At 36.2% G+C, this 16,513-nt stretch overlaps 2 protein-coding genes across 3 annotated transcripts; both read left to right on the top strand.

Moving 5' to 3' along the window:
* Positions 1-70: 70 nt before the first annotated feature.
* On the top strand, positions 71-5,842 carry LOC107660663 (lanosterol synthase-like). Of its 2 annotated transcripts, none has more exons than XM_016450051.1 (20): positions 71-153; positions 580-748; positions 828-966; positions 1,234-1,342; positions 2,032-2,153; positions 2,263-2,359; positions 2,454-2,589; positions 2,705-2,813; positions 2,908-3,026; positions 3,203-3,300; positions 3,407-3,434; positions 3,564-3,620; positions 3,696-3,767; positions 3,954-4,004; positions 4,097-4,246; positions 4,980-5,076; positions 5,164-5,269; positions 5,347-5,412; positions 5,494-5,574; positions 5,668-5,842. In XM_016450051.1, the coding sequence occupies exons 1-20, from the start codon at positions 140-142 to the stop codon at positions 5,840-5,842; spliced, it is 1,995 nt and encodes a 664-aa protein (XP_016305537.1). In that variant the 5' UTR covers positions 71-139. The 2 variants fall into 2 exon arrangements, with proteins under 2 accessions (XP_016305537.1, XP_016305538.1); XM_016450052.1 differs by having other exon boundaries at positions 5,494-5,549; positions 5,668-5,765.
* Positions 5,843-6,013: 171 nt separating this feature from the next.
* LOC107660656 (leishmanolysin-like peptidase) lies at positions 6,014-12,912 on the top strand (the record flags this gene model as incomplete). Its single annotated transcript, XM_016450042.1, has 14 exons — positions 6,014-6,102; positions 6,245-6,362; positions 6,912-7,090; positions 7,202-7,307; positions 7,395-7,489; positions 7,722-7,839; positions 7,920-8,027; positions 8,142-8,218; positions 9,042-9,152; positions 9,541-9,673; positions 9,857-10,016; positions 10,147-10,277; positions 11,347-11,557; positions 12,202-12,912. Coding segments are annotated over 14 exons (1,737 nt in total), but the record flags the coding sequence as incomplete, so codon positions are not given.
* Between the last annotated feature and the right edge of the window lie 3,601 nt (positions 12,913-16,513).

Here is a 16,513-nt window from a genome sequence, read left to right as displayed (position 1 = left end):
TATACCGTTTAGAGAACGATTTAAGAGGAATAAAGAACTACATTTCCCATGCTGATATTAAGGAGGCGTTTACCGTCTCGATCAGCTGAAATATGGCAGGTTCTTTTCAGTTTACAAGTTTTGCTCATGCTCTTCAAAGATGACAGAGGGAACGTGAGTACAATTGTTTAATATTTCTGAATGCTTATGTTTTAAAACCACGCAGATATGAAATGAATATATTTTCCCATAAGACACGTTAAACAGAAACTAATATATTAATTATGACATTTTAGGTTTTAATTAACAGTATATTATTATTGTTATTGTTATTATTATTAAGGTATCAATGCCATATAATGCAGACTATATGCATATCTGTAGATGCTATCTTTATAATAACATAATATGATTTATATTACTATATATACTACAAGGTGTTTATTTGTTTATTTTTTGAGAAATAATTTATTTTCATTGTTATTGTTAGATGCACATCAGTTTTTTAAACATGTAAGGTTTGTTAAATGCTTGAAAAGTGTTACTGTACTACTGTTACTATGCCCATCCAAGTGTAACATTTAAAGATTTGATTTTCAGGTGTTTGCGGAGAAGGGGAGGCCCCTATAAGACTGAGCCAGTGACAGATCTCAGCCGCTGGAGGTTGAGTAATGTGGAGGGCAGACAGACCTGGAGGTACATTGAGGAGGCAGACAGCATGGACAGACAGCAGAGCATGCTGGAATCTCACTCTCTGGGACTGGACACGGTAAACATAAACATTACAGACAAGTACACTGCAACTTTTATATTCATTTTCATATCTAATCTGTTCTTCTTGACCTCAGGGTGAGTTCATCTCAGCATCCCCTGCCACACACACTGCAGTAGAAGCTGCACTGAAGGGAATGGACTTCTACAGCCATCTCCAGGCTGAAGATGGACACTGGGCTGGGGATTATGGTGGACCACTTTTCTTACTTCCAGGTCATTCATTTATAATAAGCCATTTGGACAGACTTTCTTTGTTTAGTCATTAGATGAAAGTAAATATTCTGATAATATATAAATTATGTATAATATAAATAAATATAATCAGTCGAGCATTATATGAAAAATATATTTTTTGTGCGATTAACCCATGCATTATTAAGGTTAGAATTTGCCACTAATGAAGTAAATAATAATGGTACTGAGAAACCTAGAATTTTTAAAGGTAAACTGTCTTTTTGTCTATTTGTTGATGGTTTTCAGGTCTGCTCATAACCTGTCATATTGCTAAGATCCCTCTGCCAGATGCATGGAAGCAGGAAATGGTTAGATACCTTCGCTCTGTGCAGCTGCCTGACGGAGGCTGGGGCCTGTGAGTATTAATAACATTGCCTTTTATTATATGGGGTGAATCTCATGATACCTGCAAGGAGCATCCAGATTATATTTCACTCACAAATCAAAAGAAATCAATAAGAAATTATCTCATTATTATAATGCAAAAAAGAGAGAAGGAAATCAATCTTATTACTGTAATGCAAGAATAAAACTATTGAAATGCTACTACATTTATACATAATGGTAGTGTTTTATTTGTCCTTTATGCTGATTTTTTTCTCCATTGTCTTGCCTCCTAATCTAGTTATCTAATAAACCTGGCTTTGTGTACTACGAATATTATTGGCTCTTTAACAAATTACTTTATTCCTCTTTTGTGAGTCGCTTTGGATAAAAGCATCTGCTAAATGCATAAATGTAAATTCATCTGAAGAAGATATTTTGAAGAATGCCGGTAACCAAACCGTTTTAGTTTCCATGACTTGCATTGTATGGACAAAAAATACAATGAGAGTCAATGGGAACAGAAACCGTTTGCTTACCAACATTCTTCAAAATATCTTTAAAAAAAATCATACAGGTTTGGATTGACTTGAAGATATGTAAATGATGACAGGATTTTCATTTTTGGGTCCACTAATCCTTTAATGTTTAACTTCACTGGGATAATAATGGAATTATTACTTTATGACCTGATGAACAGCACAAATATTTATTTTCCAGGCACGTTGAAGATAAGTGTACTGTTTTCGGAACAGCTTTGAATTACACCACCCTGAGAATTCTGGGAGTTGGGCCTGATGATCCAGATATGGTTCGCGCAAGGAATATTTTACACAGCAAAGGTCTGCGATTGCTGATATACAAACAGTCACATGTATGTTCATATGTAACGTAACCCAATAAATAAAATAATGTGGTGTTCAGTTTCAGGACTGTCCCGCTCTGTTACAGGTGGTGCTGTCGGTATACCCTCCTGGGGTAAATTCTGGTTGGCCATCCTCAACGTATACAGCTGGGAAGGGATGAATACGCTCTTTCCAGAGATGTGGTATCCCGAGACTTCATTAGTTTACAGATAAAGTGTCGTTTTTGTTTTGAACATTTCTATAGTTGGATTTCCTTTAGCAATTTTTTTCCATCAGGCTGTTCCCTTCCTGGGTGCCGGCACATCCCTCCACTTTATGGTGCCACTGTCGGCAGGTCTACCTGCCCATGAGCTACTGCTATGCGGTCAGGCTGTCTGCCGATGAAGATCCACTGATACTCAGTTTAAGACAGGTAAAGTTTCTCAGTGCTACCACTAGAGGCCATTCTGAGGCCACATTAAAATCAGGCTTGTTTGCCTGAACTCTACTATCCAGTCACAGTTGTTTGTTTTTTGGGTGTTAAACAGGAGCTCTATGTCCAGGAATACTCGACTATCGACTGGCCAGCTCAGAGGAACAACGTTGCAGCCTGTGACTTATACACACCACACAGCACCTTGCTTACTATCGCTTATTGTGAGAGAAGTGTAACATCTCTGTAAAAAATGATCTTTTACCCTTTACATTTCACATAACAAGTCACATAACGCTATCAAACTTGATCTTACAGTGATCCTGAATGTGTATGAAGCTCATCACAGCACTATGCTGAGAGAAAAAGCAGTGAAGGAGCTTTATGACCATATTAAAGCAGACGATCGCTTCACTAAGTGTATCAGCATTGGCCCGGTGAGAGAAAAGAGAATACATTTTATTTTATGTAATGTAATATTGACTCTATTAATCCACATCCCTGGTTTTATTGTGTGCAGTTTATCTGTACATGTTTTATCAGAACTATTCATTAATAATTATTCAGTCTTAAATATTACACTGTGTACAAAAATAATTTCCTGTTTTGTCAGATTTCGAAAACGATCAATATGTTGGTACGCTGGTATGTGGATGGACCCACATCACCTGCCTTTCAGGAGCATGTGTCAAGGATTCCTGACTATCTATGGTTTGTGGTCTGATTTTAGTAATTTCCTGCTTTTATTTTATAATAATAATAATAATAATTGGTTTCTGTCTTTCTTTTTGTCATTTTTATTTTTTCAATGCTGCAGGCTGGGTTTGGATGGTATGAAAATGCAGGTGAGATGTTGTCATTATGAAGAACATTTTTGGCTTCTAAAGTTTGTTTTATCTGATCAGTTAAAATGTTATTATTAACAATATTAATAACAATTCTCACTCATATTATTATTATTTATTTTCCATCAGGGTACAAACGGATCACAGCTATGGGACACTGCATTTGCAGTACAAGCATTTCTTGAGGTATATATCTTTATTAATAAAACCAAAACTGGCGCATAACTGATGATTGATCAGTTGGCCTTGTTTTCTGAACAGGCAGGTGCCCAGGACATCCCCAGGTTTACAGAGTGCCTCACACAAGCCCATCATTTCTTTGATCTGACCCAGGTGAGGATGATTAATTGAAATCTATCTATCTATCTATCTATCTATCTATATATCTAGCTATCTAGCTATCTATCTATCAAAAAACTAAATAAAAGCATTTAACTTATAGTCTCAAACTTTTGGCCCCCAGTGAAATGTAATAATTTGGTCTCTGTGTGTGGTCTAATCAGTTTTTTATTATTATAGATCAAAGATAATCCTCCGGAATATGAGAAGTACTATAGACAAATGAACAAGGTAAACTTTTTGGTATTGCATTTCAACTTTCTTAACCATTCTTAATCTGCTCTTAAACACTGTAATGATGAGTGTGTGTTTGTGTGATTCAGGGAGGTTTTCCCTTCAGCACGCGGGACTGTGGTTGGCTAGTTGCGGACTGTACAGCGGAAGGACTGAAATCTGTGATGCTGCTGCAAGAGCAGTGCGGTTTCCTCAAAGAAAAAGTTCCCACTGAAAGACTCTTTGATGCTGTCAATGTGGTAAAAGCCTTGTTTACAATTCAGACTTGTTTAACATTCTGTCTGTGTCTTACCAGTGCAGAGCCACAATAATATAATAATCTGATTTACAGTACACTTATTATAGGAACAATCCCCTTGGAGCAACCTAGGGTTAAGTGTCTTGCTCAAGGGCACAGTGTGCTTAAGCCACTATGCAACACCGAGCCTCTATGACTCAAATCTCATCAGCTCACAACATAGACAGAATAAACACATTAATCATATACACTATTGTTCAAAAGTTTGGGGGTGGTAGGATTTTTTAATGTCTTTGAAAAATGTCTCTTATGGTCACCAAAGCTGTATTTATTTGATCAAAAATACAGTAGAAACAATAATATTGTGAAATATTATTCCGATTTTAAATAGCTGTTTTCTATGATAATATTTTTTCAGTTGTAATTTATTCTGTGATGGCAAAGCTGAATTTTTAGTAGCCATTATGCCAGCTTTCAGTGTCACATGATCCTTCAGAAATCATTCTAATATGCTGATTTGGTGCTCAAGAAACATTTCTTATTACAATGTTGAAAACAGTTGTGCTGCTTAATATTTTTGTAGAAACTGTTATACATTTTTTTTTTCATGATTCTTTCATTATTAATAAAAAGTTGTAATAGAAAAAACAGCATTTATTTGAAATAGAAATCTTAATGTGTCCTTGCTGAATAAAAGTATTAATTTCTTTTTTAAAAATGTGATTTTGTTTCAGCTGCTAAGCATGAGAAATCCTGATGGAGGGTTTGCCACGTATGAGACCAAACGTGGTGGAAAACTGCTGGAGCTGTTGAACCCATCTGAAGTGTTTGGTGCGCATGCAGTAATATGTCATATTCAGTTGACAGTGCATTTTTCATCGGTCTTGACATGTCTGATTCTACCTCTTTCTCTCCCAGGTGATATAATGATCGACTACACGTATGTTGAGTGTACCTCAGCTGTAATGCAGGCACTGAAACACTTTCACAGTGTATATCCTGAGCACAGAGCAGAAGAGATTAGGTACAGCCAAACACAATATTTCAGCATATTGTGGTTTGAAAAATGGTTTGGTTAAACCACGTCTCTTGATCACATAGGACAACTCTTCAGCAAGGGCTGGACTACTGCAGGAGGGTTCAAAGACCTGATGGCTCATGGGAAGGGTAGGCGTTGGTTCATTTATAATCAGAGACATTATTGTGTTGCTTCTTAGACTGTTTATGAAGGAATTCTGCTTGTCTTAGGTCCTGGGGAGTCTGTTTCACATATGGAGTCTGGTTTGGTCTGGAGGCATTTGCATGTATGGGCCACACTTTCCAAAATGGGTATGTTATTTGTTTTTCTTCTCATATTGATGTTCATTTAATAAATCATCAGCTCATATTCTTTTACTGCACTTTATTTAACCCCTATTTAAGGTCTGTTTGTGTGGAGGTGAAACGTGCCTGTGAGTTCCTGCTGTCGAAGCAGATGGAGGATGGAGGCTGGGGCGAGGACTTTGAGTCATGTGAGCAGCAGCACTACGTTCAGAGCAAGAACTCACAGATCCACAACACCTGCTGGGCTTTGCTGGGGTTGATGGCTGTCAGGTAACAGCAGCAGTAGTTTTTAGATACCTCTACAGAACTGCCCTCCTGTTCAAAAACTGGGTACAGCTTTTGTGTTGGGGGGGGGGCAAACTGACCCACCTTGTTTTCTATTCAGTTTGCCAAAAATCAACATTATGAAAAATACTAAAGATTCTTGCAATCAATTCTGCTTTGTTTCAAGGACAAGCTCCTTCCACAGGCTATTGATTATCTTCAGAAGGCCTTCAGGGTTCGTAGGCAGTCAGGTCCAATATTACTGAGCAGGTAATTCTCTTCTCAGCTAGTATTGTCTGACAGCAAATCCTCTTAAAATTGCACTCAGCCATGTCCTTCTGGAAGCTTGGTGGATATTTAATCTCATTAGTTTATTTTTTGTAATCCCAATATTTTTTTTCTTAATGATTAGACAATGCGCAACCAATCAGTACCTTAGGAAAAGAGATGATCCACATCGCTACTGTCAGGGACCGTGTGCAGACATCACCAAGTGTGGCCCAGTTGTTGTCCCTGAACAACATTTGCAGGTATTTTTGGCCCCCTCAAATTTTTGGGCCAAAAATATTTCCTTCCTTATTTTGTTTATTCCTTTTTATTGCAATATATTTGCTGCATATAAACCATACAGATTATTCAAAAAAAAAAAAACTAAAACATCAAGACATAGTGATTTTGTTCACCATTTTTTCATTTTGGTTAGCTTAATATGAGCAATATTCCACATATCTATTTCATACCGGTGTGAATTACTCAACCAAGCCTATTTATTTCACCCTTTGGTGCTTGGCAAATGTTAATTTTGGATTCACTTGATTTGACCCTAAATTACATATAATGAGCACTGTATGAAAATTAAGGTGTCTGTTGATATCTATTGATGTTTGTTTATATATTCAATTCGGTGTTTGAAATATTGTTTTAAAAATTATCTGGGTAAATATACAGAAGCACCATTCCTACTTAAAGATCCATTTTATGGATAAAATGAATTCTAATATTTCTAATACTGACAAATACCAATATATTGCAGGTAAATATATGAGAATTTTTGATTCATAGAATGAGGTCTCCTTTAGCAATGCAGGGTTTGCAGTGAGTCTGGCAAGTCCTGCGGCCCCGCTGGTTCTCCTGATGGTGAGGGGGTGGTGAGGGCTGATTTTGTGTTGTACGTGAGTGCGATGACCACAGAGCGTTGTGGACAAGAAAACATCGTAGCCTATGCAGCGTACTGCCAGCTGGAGTCTGAACTGGACAGGTAATCGCAATAATTGAAATGGGAATGTAGGTGATTTTAATTTGCTTTAGAGTATACTGTGGAAATAGTCCAGTGTGTTGCTGACAGTAACAGCAGAATTTCTTAATGTAGGCCCATCGCTGGATATGCCAATCTGTGTCCCAATATGATCTCTACTCAACCTCAGGAGTTTGAAGGGATGCTGTCCACAGTCAAACACGAGATCATACATGCCCTGGTAACAACATTAAACTCCGCACATCCTCATGTGGAGAGCTTGATAGTTTATCATTATTGTTCAATTATATGTTCTATATGTTTTAAGGGTTTTTCTGCAGGACTCTTTGCGTTTTACCATGATGATGATGGGAAACCTTTGACACCACGTTCTGCAAGTGGTCTACCTGCATACAATGAAAGGTGATGGTTATATTTGTATTTTTATTTCTGTTTTTGAAATACAATTTAAAAATATTTAAATAATATTAAAATATTTTATTGTAACATTGTGATAATTATATTGCATGATTAATACAGGTTAAAATTGTTATTTTAGTTGCATGCATGACCCCCTGATATATGTATATAATGGACCTTCATTGTTAAACTATATATATAGCACTATGTTTATTTCTTTTTATATCTCTCTCAGTTTAGGGTTATATCAATGGAGTGATAAAGTCATCAAAAGAGCAACTCGGCTGTGGGACATCCGTGGAGGCCACATGGTCCGACACACGGTCCATCTTCTGGCCACCCCACGTGTAGTTGTAAGTATTTCTTTCCTTTTAAAGGAACAGCATCTAAATAGTCGAATTGAGCTGCATGAATTGTTGTGATGTTTTATCAGGAGGAAACCAGGAGACATTTTAATTGCCCCATTCTAGAGGGCATGGAACTGGAGAACCAGGGAGGTGCTGGCACCGAGTTCAACCACTGGGAAAAACGTCTGTTAGAGGTACTGAAACCAAATCTTCCCTGGTGGTGTTCATGAACACTTAACTACTTCAGTGTCAGTACTATCAAAGTACTGTTTTTTTTTAATTGAATTCAGCATGTTTTATTTTAACAGAATGAATCAATAACTGGATCTCATACACAGAACAGAGTGTTTTCCAGAATGACTTTGGCCATAATGGAGGATACAGTGTAAGAGAAGTATTGTTGCTCATGGCTAATGCAGTTTATTCTCTTACGAAGGTGTAAACTTCTACATTTACAGGTATAGTTCCCCCCAAAAATTTATATTCTGTCATCATTTACTCACCCTCATGTTGTTTCAAACGGTACGCTCTGTGCAACACAAAAGAGGATATTTTGAAGAATGTTGGTAAACAAACAATTTCGGTTCCCATTCACTGCCCACAGTATGGACAAAAATACTATGGAAGTCAATGGGGCCTAAAACTGTTTCAGCATTCCTCTATATCTATGTATCTATATATATGTCTATATATCTATTTTATATATATATGTGTATATGTATATATATATATTTTATTTATTTTTTTTTCTTTCTGTTTTAAGGTGGTACAGAGCCAATTATAGTATGGCGGAGAACTTGGAGTGGGGAAGAGGTTTGGGTTGCGACTTTGTAATGAAAAGCTGTTTCTGTCATCATTTACTCACCCTCATGTTGTTTCAAATGGTACGCTCTGTGCAACACAAAAGAGGATATTTTGAAGAATGTTGGTAAACAAACAATTTCGCACCCTCATGTTGTTTCAAACGGTACGCTCTGTGCAACACATAAGAGGATATTTTGAAGAATGTTGGTAAACAAACAATTTCGGTTCCCATTCACTGCCCACAGTATGGACAAAAATACTATGGAAGTCAATGGGGCCTAAAACTGTTTCAGCATTCCTCTATATCTATGTATCTATATATATGTCTATATATCTATTTTATATATATATGTGTATATGTATATATATATATTTTATTTATTTTTTTTTCTTTCTGTTTTAAGGTGGTACAGAGCCAATTATAGTATGGCGGAGAACTTGGAGTGGGGAAGAGGTTTGGGTTGCGACTTTGTAATGAAAAGCTGTAAATTCTGGAAAGACCAACATCGCCATACGTAAGCTTTGATACTTGAGATACGTAATAAAACTTTGTGTACACTTGTGAAAAAAATCATTTTTGTTGTTGTTGTATTAAGTGGACAATGTACTTTTATTTGTTTTGGCAGATGCTTTTATCAAAATGCCATACAATTGCATAAAAAACTGTACATTTCATACGTTCATGCGTTCCTTAGGAACACAAACTCATGTTGCTAGTGGTACAGAAACAAATTAGATTGTTTGTTGTACATTTGTAGCAGTTCTTTATTTCAGATTGATTCCAGTGTCTTATTGTATCTTTTCCAGAGAAACTGGAGTTTCATAGTCTTAAATATATGTACAACATATTGGTTAAGATTTGGGTCATTGATTGGACATCTGTCCCTAATGTTTTTGAAACAGGAGGCCAACCCTGAGCCCGTACTGTGATTCTGTGAGGAGCGCACCTCTACAGCTCACCTGCAGGCAGGACCAGCTGGCAGTGGCCGTGTGCAACCTGCAGAAGTTTCCTCATGTGCTTCCTGCAGAGTATCAGGTAAGATCAGCAGAAATGCAGGTAAAAATCCTCTGTATATTCCCTCGATTCTTATTCATTTGAAACACTGTATTGTGAAAAGCAGTATACAAATACAATTGACTGGTTGTTTACAGATAAATACAAGATGACTGCCTTTATAGAAGGTTGATTTGAATGTAATAAACCCTCTCCATCCTCTAGTATTTTGACCATATCCCTGGTGTCCCTGAGGAAGATTTGCCAGCATATGGAGGGGCTGTAGAGATCGCAGACTACTGTCCTTTTAGCCAGGAGTTTAGTTGGCATGTGGGTGGGGAATACCAGCACAGCTCTTACTGCAGGATACAGGAGAACCAGCCAGGTGAGATGCCATTCACTGACATCCTTTCTTCATTTAGAAGTAGAATGGAAGGTCTCGTTTGCTTATTCCTTCTTGTCTTGTTCAGTATTTTTTGCATGTAGTTGAGACTGTTGGGGTTTTGCTTTTTTAGCCACATGGAGAAACTATGGGGCGGAACAGTATGGCCCGGGGTCAGTGTGTCTGTACCAGAAGTCACCATTTGTAATGGAGCAGTGCACCAAAAGAATGACCTACCCAGACTGGGGCAGTGGTTGCTATAAGGTAATAATGTAATGGTAGATCTCATGAGAGATGGGACAGTCGCTGCAGAATTGTGTCTATATATCAAAAGTTTTGGGTCATAAAGATTTTTTTTAATGTTTTTGAAAGAGGTCTCTTATTCTTATTAGGATGATAAGATGGCGCCGACGCTGATGGCTGCCTCCATGGCGTGCTCACTCATGTGCCTTCTGAAAGATGACCGCAGCTCTGGAGGTAGTTTGGTGAGAAGTCGAGCCACGTGAGATCCACACCGTAATTCAACCTCTCCTTCTGTGCCCAGTGTCTTCAGGAGACCTACGAGTGCCTGGATTTGGAGAGCAAAGCGTTCGAGGCCTATGGTATCTCCAGATTGGACGTCCAGAGAGTCCATTACAGCAGCTATTCTATTTAGAGCGAGTTGGTGAGGTCGCCCGAACCTCTCAGTGAGTGCCGCCATAGTGTCTGAATATGGAGTAATGGAGTTCAAGAACGAATCGGCTATCAAGCGGGCTTCCATTAACTTCAAGTGGTCCACTAGAACCTGGTACTTAAAGAGTTCAGTTGCGTCCTCTGGCAACCGATTTCCCAAAGCTAGCTTAAGGCGAGGACACCGGAGGCAGGATTCAGTTCCAGATTTTAATAAGTGATTGAGAATTAACAGCAATTGACAGCACAGTCAGACAACAGGGCATTTCTTGTTTAGCCACAGGTTGTGGACATTTGTATAGATGTGGTCTTATGGAAAATGATCGTTCTTTGTTCAGCCTCAGAACACTTGATGCTCCCTACTCTCTTCAGTGAGCGATCATTGACTGACGTCACACAATAACAAGCACTCTTATTGGCTGTGACTTCTTATCAGCCTATAAAAAAAGTTTATTTTTTCAATAAACAGTTATAAAAGCACAATATTTTGTAACATTGTCTTTACTGACACCTTTGATCATTTCTGTTAATGATAGTGTAAATATGTAAGTAAAATTATTATAAATAATAAAACTATTTTTTTTTTTCAACTGGAGCATTATGTACCACCGCAACATAGGAAACTGATGCTTTTTGTGTACTGAAACTGTGATTTGTGTTGCAGGTGTCTTGCACAGCCCAAGGGTTGTTGGTCTGGGTGCAGAATGAGTCATATCCATGTGTTCGTACTGGTCAGGTGATCAACGTAAGCATACGAATGAATGGATGGGTCTACAGTGGACAGCTCATCTGCCCAACCTGCTCTGACTTCTGCAGCGTCTGCCCCCTCCCTCATGAGATCTCCCCTCAAAACACCACCAAGAGTGCCCGCTTGGGTAAGTTACTGTCTAACACTCATCACATCACCATGTTTATGGCTGTAAGACTATACCATGAGTGGTTGCTTATTGGTGTTATTTTTCATATATACTGTATTTATACATATAAAAGTTTTATTATTATTATTATTATTATTATTGATAATGCATATAAAATATGTATGGATAATGTAGTAAATGAGTAAGCATTGATAAGTAAATATTCATATTAAATCAAAATTATTATTATTTTTTTTGTAAGGCAAGTTTATTTATATTGTACATTTCTGACACAATGGTAATTCAAAGTTTTTATAAAAATCATAAAACAATCCTACAAGATGCATAAAAATTACTATAAAAAGTTAAAAAGAATAAACATATTAAATGTAAAATATAAAAATTTAAATTTAAAAAACTGATTACAGATATTAGGCTACTGTTTAAAAAGCAAAAAACCAATTTTGCCTGTCTGAAATAAAATGATTATGATGATTATTTATAAACATCAATTGTGTGAAATGTTGCAAGAAAAAAAGTTTTCCAAATATATAAGGTAAACCAGGTGCATACTTTAACAAGGTTCAAACAATGCAAAATATGTTTGTTTGCCAAAAAAGGCTAATTTCTTTCATATTAAAATCATTCTTTTCTTTTCTCAGATCCTTGTTCCAGGTCTTCTTGTTTGGTGGTGAACTTATGGCAGCTCCTGTTAACTCTTACTCCACTGCTGATCGGCTTCCTCCTTTGTGGCAGGGACTGAATTTGTTCCCAGTTTATTGGGTGAATATGGATGCCTTGATATGCTACAGGCTTCCCTTGAGGTTTAGCTGCTGTGGAGAGCAAAACGGCGATTAGTGTAGTCTGTGATCTGATAACTGTTCTCTCTGTGTGGAGGTGTGGACTGTAGGTGGGATTGAAAAGCCATTTGATTGCACTCCTCCTTGCCTGGCTGTCAGGTGCCAGCGAGCTGTTGATCCAATGTGAAGCCATAGTCATGCAAGTTACGGTTGTGCAGGTGCTAATTAATGTTCTCTTTGTGTCTCTGATGGACCTGTAGCATTTTGGGTCATGAAATAGGCATCTGTTTGAGAATGTCGGGAGATATTCTCTCTGGTCTTCTGCTCATGGTGCTTCTCTGTTGTTTCGTAAAATTACTTGCTGGCAATGTTTTGATCAGTGTATATCAGGTCATGTGACTGACGATGCTTGTGATTTTGCATGGAGAAGTGCAGGTGAGATCTCTGTTAAGGTTCGTGCAAGTGCTGATTTTTTTTTGATAATTTATAGAAATTTGAATGTTGCTGTTGTACAAGATAAATACTTCAGAAAGGGTTTAAACGTGTTTGAATTTATGGTATTTATTAATACACAGTTGGGTCCAGAAGTCTGAGATTTCATTAAAAATCTGGGATTTCTTTTTAAATTTACAGGTAAATAGAACATTTTTGGATTTTGAGATATTTAAAAAAAAGGAAAGATATAATGTAAATGAAGAAAAAATGTTCTAGGTCACTAAAAGTTGACATTGATCATGGGTCTCTTTATACTGACAGTCAGATGTTCTTGCTTCCGTTGAAGCACAAGATGCTCTTTGTATCATTCTCAAATCATGCTGGAGAACATAAGTTTACACATTCTCAAGTTCACGAGCAGCTCGAGTCAGTAATATTTTAGTATCATTAAGATACCATTGTAGTTTTATTTTAATATTTTGTTTTAGTTTTAGTCTTTTTGCTGTGATTTTTGTGCTTTTTATTTACTTTAATTTTTCTCATTTTATTTCAGTATTAGTTGCCATGTCCACACGTAAACGGGTATTTTTATAAACTGAGTTTTTCCTTCTTCCATTTAAAAAAAAAAACTCCGTCCACATGAAAACGCAAACGCATGCTATGAATCACTGTCAAGAACATGCCAAACCATCCAACAGGTGGCGATATAATCTCAACCGTAAAGCCATGTTGGCCAATCAGAAGCCTGAAAAAGTCTCCAGTAGGCGGAGATAACAGCGCAGGCGCCAACGTCACAAGCCAAAAACTCCGGTTTCGCTGTCTATACGATAACACTGCAACCGGAGTTTTTGAAAATCTTCACCCTGGCAGGCGTTTTCAAAAATGTTCGGTTTTAAAAATAACCGCGTTTGTGTGGACAGGGAAAAATGAAGAATGTTGCCTTGGCAACTAACTGAAATAAGTATTTTTCTATTAATTTGATTTCAAGTAACAATATTTTTTTTTCATGGTTTTAGTTAACTATAATAACCCTGGCTCGACAACGAATGACAAACCAAATACGAAGAAATTTAAAAATTTATTTTAATTTTTAATTTAACTGCTCACTCAAATTATGTTGATATTATATAATTTCTAAGACATTTTGTACTAAATTAAATACTGTAAAATACTCTATTTTCATTAGTGGTCTCGGACATGTGGACCTCGTACGTGTGAGATTTAGTTTTATTGCATTTAGTTTTTTGACATACTGTCATTCTGATTCTGTTTACCTTGAAATGTGTTGCCAGATTTTGGTCCTAAAGGGCTGTCCTACCAAGGCTGCAGATCTTTATAGACTTTGTTGTCTTATAACAATCAACTCACTAAAAGCCCTTGAGAAAAGTGCTTTTTATAGACCTTTATATGAGATCAGATGACATTATTGTGTTGATTAGTATCTTTTTTTTAAATTTTTTTTTTATAATGCTAATATAACATTTGTCATGGTGTCAATTCACTACAGTAGCAAGGTGCCATTAGTAGGGCTCTTTTATCTGACATTTTTATTTTTTAAACAGAATATCTAGCACAGATATTCCATTAAACAACTTTCGCAGGTGTTGCAAAAAAGCAGGTGTTGATTATTGTCCTACTGTAGTCACATTGTAACTTGCTTTGTTAATGCATTCAAAATGTAGCCATTATTTAAAAAATGAAATTGGGGACAAATACTGAGGAGTTGCACTGTATATGTGATAGTTTAGAGACTAGATTGTTACTGGTGTTAGAGGACTAGTGAAGGTGTCTGTTATATAATTATCTGGTATTTTACTTGTTCTTTCTTATCTTATAATATTGAATGAGGAACTTTTGTGGATGCTGCTCTGAATCCATGTTTTTAGTTACAAAATGACAGTTCATAAGATTTGAACCCTTTGCCATTCATAACTTTTTAGTATTATAATATTTGACTTCTTTTTGTTAGGTAATACAATGCTTTCATTTTAGGACACAGTATTAGTTGCTGAGAGACAAACATGGCAGCTTTGAATACAACATTAATTTAGAGCCTTTTCAAATAACAATATTTTTTTTTCATGGTTTTAGTTAACTATAATAACCCTGGCTCGACAACGAATGACAAACCAAATACGAAGAAATTTAAAAATTTATTTTAATTTTTAATTGAACTGCTCACTCAAATTATGTTGATATTACATAATTTCTAAGACATTTTGTACTAAATTAAATACTGTAAAATACTCTATTTTCATTAGTGGTCTCGGACATGTGGACCTCGTACGTGTGAGATTTAGTTTTATTGCATTTAGTTTTTTGACATACTGTCATTCTGATTCTGTTTACCTTGAAATGTGTTGCCAGATTTTGGTCCTAAAGGGCTGTCCTACCAAGGCTGCAGATCTTTATAGACTTTGTTGTCTTATAACAATCAACTCACTAAAAGCCCTTGAGGAAAGTGCTTTTTATAGACCTTTTTATGAGATCAGATGACATTAGCGTGTTCATTAGTTTGCCTTCACTGAGAAGTATGCATCTTTTTTTTTTAAATGCTAATATAAAATTTGTCATGGTGTCAATTCACTACAGTAGCAAGGTGCCATTAGTAGGGCTCTTTTATCTGACATTTTTATTTTTTAAACAGAATATCTAGCACAGATATTCCATTAAACAACTTTCGCAGGTGTTGCAAAAAAGCAGGTGTTGATTATTGTCCTACTGTAGTCACATTGTAACTTGCTTTGTTAATGCATTCAAAATGTAGCCATTATTTAAAAAATGAAATTGGGGACAAATACTGAGGAGTTGCACTGTATATGTGATAGTTTAGAGACTAGATTGTTACTGGTGTTAGAGGACTAGTGAAGGTGTCTGTTATATAATTATCTGGTATTTTACTTGTTCTTTCTTATCTTATAATATTGAATGAGGAACTTTTGTGGATGCTGCTCTGAATCCATGTTTTTAGTTACAAAATGACAGTTCATAAGATTTGAACCCTTTGCCATTCATAACTTTTTAGTATTATAATATTTGACTTCTTTTTGTTAGGTAATACAATGCTTTCATTTTAGGACACAGTATTAGTTGCTGAGAGACAAACATGGCAGCTTTGAATACAACATTAATTTAGAGCCTTTGCATATGGAATGTTGCGTAAATATGTTTCTATTGTAGTACTGATTGCTGATGTGTTAAGAATTTTATTTTGCGTTTTAAGCGTACTGTTTGATGAAGAGATTAATTGGGTGAAATATGGAGCAAATTAGATTCCAGATTTCATAGTGAAACTCTAAAATATGGTGTGATTATGGTATGAATTCATATTTACTGTATGTATGTAGAGTTGGAGTTTATATTCCGAAATGTTGGACTGAATGAGTCTTACAGTTTTAGTGGCTCATTATAATGTAACTGAAGGAGTTTTGTACTCTCAATCAAACCTCAACTGAAATGCCTTTCCTTTCATGGTATTCACTCAAGGACAGTATGAGCATATAGTTTTAACAGTATGTCTGAACATAAGTTTTTAGATTGAAAGCAAACTTTTGTGTCTTGCACATATAGGAGACCCTTTTCTTGAAAATTGTAATCATCACTGCGAGCATTGACACTTTGTAGCATTGGAACATTTACAAACATATTATTTAATTTATGTAATTATGCTTTTTCTGTTATTTACGATTCATTTGTCACAAATGACTGTGATACATGCATACATACATACATACATATA

This window comes from Sinocyclocheilus anshuiensis, unplaced genomic scaffold, assembly GCF_001515605.1.
Source record: "Sinocyclocheilus anshuiensis isolate Anshui unplaced genomic scaffold, SAMN03320099.WGS_v1.1 scaffold627, whole genome shotgun sequence".
Taxonomy (NCBI): domain Eukaryota; kingdom Metazoa; phylum Chordata; class Actinopteri; order Cypriniformes; family Cyprinidae; genus Sinocyclocheilus; species Sinocyclocheilus anshuiensis.
Note: the sequence above shows the minus strand (reverse complement) of the source record. Positions and strands in the feature narration are given on the sequence as shown.